The sequence below is a fragment of the Fundulus heteroclitus genome, chromosome 10 (assembly GCF_011125445.2).
Source record: "Fundulus heteroclitus isolate FHET01 chromosome 10, MU-UCD_Fhet_4.1, whole genome shotgun sequence".
NCBI lineage: Eukaryota > Metazoa > Chordata > Actinopteri > Cyprinodontiformes > Fundulidae > Fundulus > Fundulus heteroclitus.
In genome coordinates this window covers 22802749-22814731 of record NC_046370.1, presented here as the reverse complement: position 1 = coordinate 22814731, position 11983 = coordinate 22802749, and the positions used below count along the sequence as shown (strand labels likewise).

At 41.7% G+C, this 11983-nt stretch overlaps 1 protein-coding gene across 1 annotated transcript in view; it reads left to right on the top strand.

Annotated features, from left to right (window-relative positions):
• Window positions 1-5095: 5095 nt before the first annotated feature.
• prkg1b (protein kinase cGMP-dependent 1b) overlaps window positions 5096-11983 on the top strand; it is a 58302-nt gene continuing 51414 nt past the window's right edge. The window contains exon 1 of the mRNA XM_012879098.3: window positions 5096-5884. Coding sequence (XP_012734552.1) covers window positions 5565-5884 — 320 coding nt within the window. The 5' untranslated portion in view covers window positions 5096-5564. The remainder of the gene's footprint in view (window positions 5885-11983) is intronic.

The window sequence follows — 11983 nt, the reverse complement described above, 5'->3', positions numbered from 1 at the left end:
TGTGTGTGTGTGTGTGTGTGATCACATCATATCAAACTCCAAAGGTTCACTGTCCTGATGTTAGCTTTACAAGCTGCAGGAGGTTAATGTTTAACCTGCTGCTATCTGTGGACACACTGAGGCGCTCCAGTATGTATGTGTGTGTGTGTGTGTGTGTGTGTGTGTGTGTGTGTGTGTGTCTGGAGGCCTTTAACCGACAGGGTCTGGATCAGACGCCTCTCCAGCTGCTCACAGATGTTCTGAGAACTGTTTCTAAGGGTCTGAAAATGTTTCTGATCAACAATATTGATCAGAACGGTCACATTTGTTTTACTACTCAATCTCTCCTCAGGATAAGAATAAAATAACTGCGAGACCAATCGGTTGCCTGTAACTATTTTTAGCTGTTTCACTCCTCTTTAGTATTTTAATAGTTATTTCTGGTTGAATTTACTCACATCTCAGCTCCCATTGTAACCTTTGTTCTGATAAGGGTGCCGACGGATCAACAGAAGAAACCAGCAGCAGGAAACAGCAAAGCAGTTATTTGCCTTGTATAATAAATAAACAGTGAACGCATTCAGTGTCGCTGTGGACATTATGTTCCTTTGACAAATCTGGTTGCAATAAAAATATCAAAAAGTGTCTAAAAATGTGTTCAGTGTAACAATATGTTGAACACACTCTGCAGTGAAACACAGACCTGAACCAAAAGCAACAAATTCACAAACAATTAAAAAATGATCACCACAAAGCAACATATATGCTGGCATGTTTCATTATGGCTGTAGCCCACAACTAATCGGGCAGCTGAAACAACTCAGAACATTGCAAACTCCATCTCTGACATTCGTTAAAATATTTCTTCATCCTGCAAAATGAAGTAAATGACTAGAGCTGGTGCAGACCGATTGCTTTGTTTGTACAGCTTTGCTCAGTGTTTTGAAAGGCGCTTCTAAGTGCAAATTAGCATTGTTATTATTATTTGCAAGAAGCAAATTTAAGTGTGAATAACCATTCTTGAACAAAAAGACGACCCACACACTGGTCAGTCCAAAGTGCTTTGAGGGAAAAATTAGAATAAAAGCAAGAAATGGGATGAAAAGGCCAGAATGACTTGATGACAGCTGCCTAGCATGCAGCCAACACAGATGCAGGAAGGGATTTGGAGGGATTTACAAGCAGCTGGAATATCAAGCACAGCCACCAGGAGTCAGGTGGGAAGTGATGGTGTCATCAGGAAGTTACCTTTGCTTCTGGCAGTGAGCGTGGTCAGTGAAAGTCAGCTGACACGAGGGACTACTCATCGGACAGCCTCAAAGCGCTTATGGAGATAGACAGAGGTCACCTGTTGGGCTGTCATGGGGGCAGCTGATTGGATCATGCTGACTAGGAAAGGTGGAAACGATTAGTCCACCCACACATGTTGAATTAGCTGCTATATCTGGATCATTCCTTTTTCTTTGCTTAGAAAGGACCTTTTTTTTCCCCTCGCAGGATGATGTCCAATAACCAGAGTTTCTGGTTTTACGATTAAATAAATATATCTGAAGGACGGATAATGATGCAACGACCCTCTCTCAGCTACAGTCCTGAAAGGATCACTAACCATGCAGATAGGACCCCAAGGGACAACCCCGTCCCCATCTTGACCGATTGCTCCATCACTCACTCCACTTCCTTTCTGTGGTTCTAAACAATGCAATACTAACTGATTTCTTTAGAAATCAGTTAGTATTGTAGATCTTTAGAATTTAGTGCTGCATTTCTTTAGAAATCGGTCTGTGTTAATGATGGCCAGCTGATTGGACGGACCTTCATCAGCTTCCCTGAGTTTTTCCTGAACACGCACAGGTGAGGAAACACACCTGGAACTCAATGTGCCGGAGGCTACAATTCACACTCAGTGAGTACTTTTGGCACTCTATGTGACATCCTATTGTTCATCTACGGGGGTTCACATGATGTGGGATGCTAGCTCCTGTTTCTTCTGGGAAGGATTTCCACAAGACTTATGGGTGCATTTATGGGGATTCTTGTCCATTTGTCCAGTAGCGTATTTGTGAGGTCAGACACTGACGTTGGACGAGAAGGCCTGGCAGCAGAATCATGCATGCCATTACCAGACAGAGAGGCAAGCTTTGTCACTGTAGAGAACATGTCTCTATTGCGCTTTTTGCATATTTCACACCACTGCAGCAGGAGGCAGAATATCTACTAATGGTTAAACATCATGAATGGATGGCATCCTAACACGGCACCGCACTGGAATTCACCGATCTCCAGAAAGCGACCTCTTCATACTGAAATGTTTTTAGAAGCAGCTTGCATGTCTAAGTACTGAATCTTAAACCCTGTCAACATGGAAGTGGTTGGAACACTTAAATACAATGATTTTGAGGGGTGATCCAATCCGTTTGGCAAAAAGGTGTAAAAGTTAACAAATATATTGGGATTTTTTTTTATATTGGTTTTAGTTTTAGTGTTTTGTTTGGTTTCAATCTCACTGTCGACTGTTCAAACAAAACAGAAATCAAACGATGAATTAATCCGTTCATTAGTCAGCACCACCTTAGATCATGCGTGTAACGCATCCATTTATTCATTTTTACAGGTCTGAACTGGATCTTAAACCAGTTCTAGCTCAGGCTGGTGTGTGATGCTGAATTTTAGTTCAGTCCTAAGAAAATGTCAATTTCTCAACAGCCATTCTCTACCACCATCCAACTGGAGCATTAGGTGTGTTTAATCCAATAGGTTTTTTCACTGAGACTGAAATAGTACATCTATTAAACCGGTAGATGAACAGGGTTAAAATAAACCCTTCTTCTCTGCTGCGTCACCTGTTGTGTAAATGTGTGAAGCACGTATGGATTCTGGTGTTTTAGCTGCTAATAAAACATCTATAAACGTCCTGGGCGGATTTGAAGGTAAAACATGAAAAAGAAAACAAACAACACTGTCCTGACAGCCACATAAAACTGGTTCCTCCAGGTCCTTCAGGGTCAGTGAGGGGCCGGCCGCCTGCAGAAAGACTGAAAACAGGAACAACGGTCTTTTCATCTTTGAAGGTTTCTCCTCGTCAGGTAATCTAATTATCTTAATTATTTTGCTGAGCATGTCCACATGAACAAACAAAAACAACTGAATCTCAAGGAGATTAAACATCGCAGAAAAGCCAGCAGGAATATTTTGAAATCCTTCTGGAAGATTTTTTGTCCACATGTGGGTAACGAGATGAGCTTCAGGAACCACACCTGGCATAGGTTTTTGGGTCGTTTTGGATTGTATGTTCGGTTCAGATTATGTTTGTTCTCCTTGAGAGATTTTCTAAATATTTTGTTTAATGACATTTCCTGATAAAAAACAGGATGTTTACAGTCCAAACCAGGTTCATTTCGAAAGAGTTTCTAGGAGGATACATGTTCCTAACTTTTTTCACGCTGTAATGACATTAATTGGCCTACAGAGAGCGCAATCTGACAACATAATACTTCTCTATTCGGTTCCAACAGAAGAAGTTGTTAATTAAATCGCCCTGCTGTCAGTGATATCCTTAATTTAATCTGATCAGAACAATATTAAGCGGGTAAACATGATGTTGAACAGCAAAAAAAATTTATTGTAGCTCCTGTTTTCGTTTCACGTGAGAAAAACTTCCAGTTGAAACATTCTAAACTACTAAACTAAAGACTGAAGGAGTTTGTTGGTCAAACTTTCCTAAAACAGAGGGGATTCTTTCCCCTCACTTTTTTATTTATTATTTGAAGTGAGTCCTGCAGGGTCACACTGAATGAATAAGAAAGCATTTCCAGGTTTTGAATCGCAAAATAAATTGGGTCGTGTGATCTGATTGAGGCAGACTTTTGTTTTCCCGACGCTATTCACGGCCTTTATCCCTTTATTATCCACGTTTATCTGCCTGTTCCTGGTGAGAATGTATTGATTTTCTGTTTCTGAGTCGACTGACTCAAACAGACGCTGCTCCTCAAGCAGGCAGCAAATTCCAACACAGAAACCGAAACTTAAAATACTCCAAGTGAAATCAGTTTGAGGACAATCAGGATCGGAGACCCTCATTTTACTGCACCCAGGTTGGATCGGCATGGCCTGATAAGGTGCGTGGGTGGGTGCGCGCGCGCGCGCGGGTGTGTGTGTGTGTGCGGGGGGGCATGATTTACGCTTAGCCAGCTTTTGCTCCATCTGAACATAGAAAACTTTTCAATGAAGCTGCACAAGTGAGGAGGCGAAGGAGGAGGACAGGTGAGGAGGAGGACAGGTGATGAAGAGGAGCTAAGGCAGCCCAACTTTCTTCCTCTCTCTCCGCCTCCACTTAAGCGTCAACTGTTTGGGCTTAAACTGAAGCGGAGCAGCTCTCCGGACTGCCGGCTCTCGCTGCGGCTTGCAGCGCCTCTTTTCTCCGCCGTTTGTCCTCTCATCTCCCTGAGCATCCATCCCTGCGGAGGCTCCGGGATTCTTTTTTATCTCGGATCCAGTTGGGATTTAAACGCGTTAGCCTCATTTCCTGAGTCGGGAGTACATTGGGAGCAGCTGGATTATTGCATCTTGGTTCGCTTTTGCATTTATTATTTTTTAAATTATTATTATTATTTTTTATTTTTTCGTTTTCACACTTAATAAATCCAAGCGGCGGAGGCTTATTCATGCGCGTAAACTGTTCCTCAGCGCACCCAAACACGCAGCAGCACTCTTCTCGGATCAGCCTTCCATACTGATTGCAAACTTTGTTTCTGTCAGTCTTACTCTGGATTTTTCCTGACATCATCAGTTTTTTCGGGATGTTTTCACACCGAGAGGATTCCTTGGGTTCCAGATTTGCTAATTAAGGAAGATCATCCATGATCCAGAATTGTGGATCATGGGGTTTGTTTTGATTGGATCCAATCGGCAGGATGGAAAGTATGACCCGCAGTGTTTCCAGGGTAAATCACTTTTTCATCATCTGATTTTATCTTTCCCTAAAAAAGAATAAAAAAACACCAATAATATTTATACATTTACCTCTGGCAAGCAACTCAAAGTGCCTCAAAACCCCAGAGAGCTATTATTATTTTTTTTTGATATCCAGGAAGCACTTCTGTTTTTTGAACGAACCCAAGAATAACAGCTGCAGATATTCCTGGAATGTCTGCTAAATAAATGTATTCGCACCAAGAGGGAACACGGAAGGTACCACTGACAAGGCAAAATTTAGTTTTGAAAGACCTTCAACAGACGCAGCATTTGTAAAGAGGATTTTCTTCAGAAACTTTGAAGTTTAGGGAATTCTTTCAAGAATCTGGAGTTCCAAGGACTTTAGATCAAAAGAAACATTTGGAAAGCTCCAGAAAGTCATTAATACTCCAGATGTTCAAGAGAAAATCAGGCAAAGGCATTTTCTGCTGCATTAAACGAAGAAGCTTCAGGAGGATGATTAAATCTTTTGCCTTTACATGTCACTAAGACTGAGGGAGTGCTATAACGAGACTGTGAGCGGGCTAACATTTTAAAAAGCAACGAAGAACCCAAAGACATCTCAGAGGACCTTGGCGACTGCAGTCCTTCTAGGACCACCCGAAGGATCGATGGGAACCCTGAGGGACCTGCAGTACGCTCTGCAGGAGAAGATTGAGGAGCTGCGGCAGCGTGACGCCCTGATCGACGAGTTGGAGCTGGAGCTTGACCAGAAGGACGAGCTGATCCAGAGGCTGCAGAACGAGCTGGACAAGTACCGCTCAGTGATACGACCCGCCACGGCCCAGCAGGTCCAGGCCCAGCAGCAGAACCTGGTTCTGCAGCCGGACCAGCACCGCAGCAAGAGGCAGGCCATCTCTGCAGAGCCCACTGCCTTTGACATCAGCGAGCTGTGCCACGTCACGTTGCCCTTCTACCCCAAGAGCCCACAGTAGGTCCTTCACTCATTCCTGCAGAGGTTCTAACATGTCAGGAGAACTCCCTGTGCCCTGAAGGTTCTGTCTGGTCTGCTAGGTTTAAACTTCCTTGATTTTAGTGGGTTAGAACCAGCTGACTGGATAGAACCTCTCGCGAAATCCAATACCTCATTCAAAACCTCTCAAGCTTCTATGGGCATGCAGAACATTCTTCATACTACAGCAGGTTACAGGTATATAGCTTCATTATATATTTAAAAAACAAAACAAAAAACAATTTGATCATGATAAAATAAGGTTGTATACACCAATGTTTTGACGGTCCATTTTGTGGATAAATATAGCCCAGCGCCGGGTGCGATTAGCAGATATAAACAGCCGTGGTGACATCTAGCGACAGTATTGCAGAACTATGCTTAAGTGATAAATCAAAATTAAATAATGCTGGACCAAGCCTGACCCTCTGCAATGCCTCGCAGTGAAGCGGCAGCTCAGGGTACTCGAAATCCAAATGTTATTAATTAAATAAAACAATCTAACAGCAACTTTAAGAGCCTCATATCAGAACATTTACTCACGTCAACTCTGCGGTTACATCTGAGCAATCGGCAGGTTTGACGTCCGCTTCAGTTAGCACCAACGTTCATACTGTATTCCCAGCGACATTTCATTTTTGTCCCTCCTGGAATTTATTTTTTGCATAATTTTTCACTAGATCTCGGGACATTGTTCATTGTTTAGCCTGGAGATGCTAATAGCCGTTTGCCGCATCCTTGTTTTAACCACTGCTGCGCATGCTCAGTACGTACTTCTGTTAAAATCGTAAATAAACACGAAAGGCTGTATACAAATTGAGCAAAACCAAAGCTTAACACTCCAAAAATAACAACTAGTTTTTAACTAAATTAAAAACTTTGTATGCAACCAGAGTGAGCTACTGACATATCAATAAAAAAGTCAAATAAAGTGGCTCTGCACCTTTAAAATCTGAACAGGGTGTCCTGCAGGATTGTTGGGAGGGGGGGGGGGGTCTGCAGGAGGTTCTGTCGTCTCAGCTGGAACCTGCAGGACATCCTACTGGGGATTCTGTCCTTTCGGCTGGTTTTAAAGCACAGCCTGTACAGCCTGCAGGACATGCTGCACTTTGCTAGGGGTTGTGACGGGTTGTTGGAACATGACCTCCCGCAGACTACAGGAGGTTCTGTCCTCTCAGCAAGTTTTAAAGCTGTTTACTGTCAGGAGATATTCCATGGCTCCACATGTTTCCTCAGCAGGTGCAATTAAATCAGGTACCTGAGTGTAGAAAGCGTTCAGTGCATGTCTGTCTGGTTTAAAGGAGTGACTGCCAGGGTCTGAGGGAAATCTTTCTGATTGGTTTGAGGCCTGCAGCTGCTCATTAGCGACAGGAATGAGTTCTAATGGATCTGCTCTGTTCTGCGTTAATGAAGCTTTTCAGCTCTGTTTTGGGCTGATTGCTGAGCTCTGATCAACATCAGATAATGCAATGACTCGAGCATAGTGTACACCATTATGGGGCGAGGGGGGGGGGGGGCTGCACTCCTCAGAATTAACAAAAACACTCAGTGAGTCACTGTAAAACTGATGAAACTGATGAAACTGATGAATCACATGACGCTGACCGAAGTCAGGGCCTCAGGCTGAAGGTTCCTCAGACACAGGCTTTGATGGAGGGGGAAATCAGAGAAATGTCTGTTAAACCACCTGCTCTGTCTGCAGCTCAGTGATTTAAACACAGCCGCATCATCATCTGATTCTGAGTATTCTTTTCACACAGCTGCACACAGATGCATCTCCTGGTCAGCCTCCCATTGTGTTCCTTAGACCTTCGGATATCCAGAAATACGACAAGCTGTTCTTCATCATCAGAATTCCTGCCGCATGCTGCCTGTGTCCCTGCAGTCTGATAATTACTTTTAATGTTTCTCCCCAGGATAGCGGATGCAGTAGCATTCATGTTGGCTTTGCTTTGAATTTGCTAAAAAAAAAAAAAGAATACAAATTAGGGCTGGACCATATAGAAAAAAAGCATATCGATAAAATAAGAATCATATTCATCGATATCAATAATTATCAACAAATTCAAAAGATATATTTTAAGCACAGCCCCAGCCCTTTTATACTGTTGTTTAGCGACTTACTTTTAGATACAGAACACACAGACACTGAATTCAAACTCAACCCTTTATTCAAATCAACTTTTTACCAAAACAGTAAGCTTTTAAAAAGAAAAAACAATGCATGCTCTCTGAACTCTTTGAAGGGGCGGAGCTTGGTGATGGAGAGTTCCTGGGTCTGTGTTTGTGATTGGTTGGAAGATGTAACGAGTGTGATATTAAGCTACATGATAGGCTAGAATGCATAAGGAAGGAACACTGTTCTATTGAACTTTTTATTGACCTTTTTTTTTTTTCAAATCATAGATATACATCTATTGACCGATATATATCATATTTGAATTATCGTCCATCCGTAATACAAATGAATAAATAACATAAACTGGAGGATAAACTGATAACGTTCTGTTTGCTGGAGGACGTCTGCAACAGTTTGATGTAAAAACCTGTTGATTTTCAACGAGGCAGACAATTTTATTAATTAAATGAATAGCAACAAACAGTAATAAAATAAATACAATTATAGTCTTCAGTATTTGACCTCTCTGGCTGATTGATCCTTGCATCCCTACAAAACGTGTAGATCCGTGCATCAACACAGTGGCAGGATCTCAGACTGGAAAAAACTGGCAAGTTTAGAGTACTGCAACGCTCTACTCTTTATTTTTTTACTGATCCATAGCATGGAGAAGATGGTTGAAGGAAAGATCTTTGTGTGGTAAGGTAAGATGGCGTAAAATCTGCAAGCAGCAGGTCTTATTTTTGTCATTTTGTGCAAATTAGTTTTGCCCCAAAATGCACATTACATCATAGGGCTGTGTAGTATATAGGCTCAATTTATAATCTAATTGAATTCTTCCAGTTCTTTTTTGTTTGTTTGTTTCCTAGTTAAACTCCATCATTTAAACAACATTATTCCTGTTCCTTTGCTGCAGAGTATACAGTAGATGTTCCTGAATTTTCCTGGAGGCTCTCCTGGCTGTGAGGCAGGAACCTCAGCGGCTTCATGATAACAATAGATTCAGGGTCCCAAACAGGACCTCCACCCAGAAAATGAAGGATCCATAATTTAAAAGGAAATAAATAAAATATTTTTCTGCTTCTTTATCTATTTTTTTTTTATATATCTGAAAGGCTTTTATGATTTAATGATTATTATACCCAGATAGCCTTCGGATTTAGTTATCCTAATCAGGTTTTAGATCGCTAACAGATGTCTACATAAAAACCCAAGAGGTCCAGACATTCCATGTGGTGTATGTCAATTATGGTCGGAGATTATCATTCGTGGAGACTTATTGCCGCTATTTTCATTTCATTTTACAAATAGGAATTCAGCCCCTTTAACGGCCGGGGCACACTTGGTCATCAGCACGGCTCCATATACCTCCACTCTGAGACCTGCTCACATCTCCGTGAGTTCACCGTTCAGCGAAAACTGTTTGCGGCATCGGCTCATCAGCGGTCATGCGGTGCCGTTCTAGCTGAAGTTTAGGTTTCAGCGGCTGGATTAGCTCGGCCCCTTCTGATATCCAGGAGGCTCGGCGTTTCGATGATGATGTCTAAATATGGCTGGCTGCGGTGTGGAGCAGTGCTAAAGTGTTTGGGCTCTCTGCGTGGGGTAGAGCTACACAGCAGGCTGAATTCCAGTTTGTGCCGTGTTACAGTCTGAAAGGAAAGCTTAGATGCAACATTTAACAGACTATAATATTTCTGGTGCCACACATTCAAACGGTGTCTGCCAGCAACGTATCGGGGCCACTTGGTTGGAGTCTCACTGTGTCTTATTGACACTCCTGCTATTCTGTAGCTCTGAGTGGCTGAGATACTGAAGCTCATGTAGAGTTGGAGTAATTATTAGGATGAAAAATGTATGAGAAGAGTAAGGGCAGTTGTTATGTTCCTCCTAGTATTCAATAAAAATTTATTTTTATATCTCCTTTAAATGGTGGATGATCTGCTGGGATCGGTTTTGGGAGGTTTTTATAGACGGTGGTGTTTATTCATCAGTGTGGCGGCTATCACTGAGCTGACATCTGACACTTTAAGGACTCCCCTTAATGGTAGTTCTGCTGAAAGCTGCTTTAACTTTTTACAGACCGTTAAAAGGCTTGTTTTTTTTTTTCCTGTCTGTGGCAGCTAGAACAACCAGCGTGTTGGTTTTTATCTTCCCACACAGAGAAGCAGATGACAGGGTTTGCTTCCCATCTCCTCTCCAAGTCTGCAGCACGCCTGCATGTGTCTGTGTGTTACATGAAAAAATACAAAGTAATGGAGAAGAGTGTGTGTGGGCTGTGGACTCCCACCAGCTCTCCTGGTGTCTGCAGACGAGTTAATGATCCGCTGAAACTGTCCCCGATTCGCGGCTGACAGAGTTTTGAAGTGATGCACATCAGAGGCAGACCTGCGTTGGGTCCACATCAGGACCACCAGCTGCAGCGTGACGCTGGAACCAGAAGTTGGTAAACCTTATGGTGAGTCTGTGGCAATGGCTGCTGTGGTTCCCGCAGCTGTAGAAAACTCCCTTCAGATACTGGGGGAAACACTCGCTGCATTTTTAAACACGTCTCTGCCACAGCTCTCCTGCTCTTGATGAGAGATACAAAAAAAAAAAAACTGACTTGTGTTTTAGTTTAAAAACCGTCATGCAGAACTTTTGAAAATCATGAAATTTAATCTGTCTTTAAAATCAACTTCTCTGTTCAGTCCAGTTTTGGTCTACAGGACATCACCGATTGTCGTTCTTTCCCCTGAAATACCACCTCTATAGTTATTGTAATCCCATTTTCTCCTAAAGGTATTAAACGAGAACTATGACAGATTTGAGTGCTCCCACAATGGAAGTGTTGGAGTTAAACAGCCACAAAAATCTGATCCTGATTCAATTCCAATAGTTCTCTGTTTTATGGATTAAATGCTACTTTATTCTGGATAAAAAACAAGATCTGGGATACATTCAAAGAAGAAGAGAATATGATTTTATTGATCCTTATTACATGTCCTCATTTAATTTACTAATTCACTAATTTTAGTAAATATTTATTTGTCAGTTTTTTTGTACAAAAAGATGGAACTCAGCTGTTTGTGTTGAACGGCCAGCAGTTTTAAAATATTCAGATTCACAAGCCATAAAAAGCATACATAAATAAAAATAATAGTTAAATATATTTGCATGTTTCAGCTGTGAATGAGAGTTGAACAGCTTTCCTCACTGCTGGTGGTCACTATCCCCGTGTCTCATTGATGCTGTAGAAACATTCAAAACATTTTCACTCTGAACAGTTGTAAGTCCACTTAAAATCTGACTGGAGCCCAAGTGGAAAAAAAAAACACAGTTAAATTCATGAACAAGAAATTAAATGGAATTCTGAAGTAGATGGAAGCAGCTAAACACATCATAAACATCTTAAGTGTAGAATGAAATATCCAGGCAGACCCTGCAGGCATTACAAAGCCATAAAAAAGAATGGATGGATGGACAGATGGATGTATTGATGGATGGTTGGATGGATAAGATATCTAGACAACTTCCAATACAGTTTGCTACCAGTAGGTGATGATGTAAATGTTTTACCAGAGCTCTCAGTCAGGTTGTAGCCATGCGCTGCCCTTTTATTTCCACAAGCAATCACACGTGTGCATTGTACATCTTATACCCACATTTATCATATCGTAAACTGCGATCAGATGATGGAAAATGAACATGGTTGCACAACATTAGAAAGAAAACATGAAATTGCGATACAAAAAAAATATTTTGTAGTCAACATCTATTAGATTGAGTCACTTTATTTTGTAATTTTTCTATTTTAAAACCACCCCACCAGTCTCCCTGAGCTTTAGCAACTTACACAGATGTTATACAGGTGTGGGCATAAAGGAGAAGTCCCAACTGTCAAGAATAATATTAGCAAAAAAAAGTCTAAATGCAAGTAACCTGCAATATTGCATAACAAAAGCTGCATCCAAGCAATATTG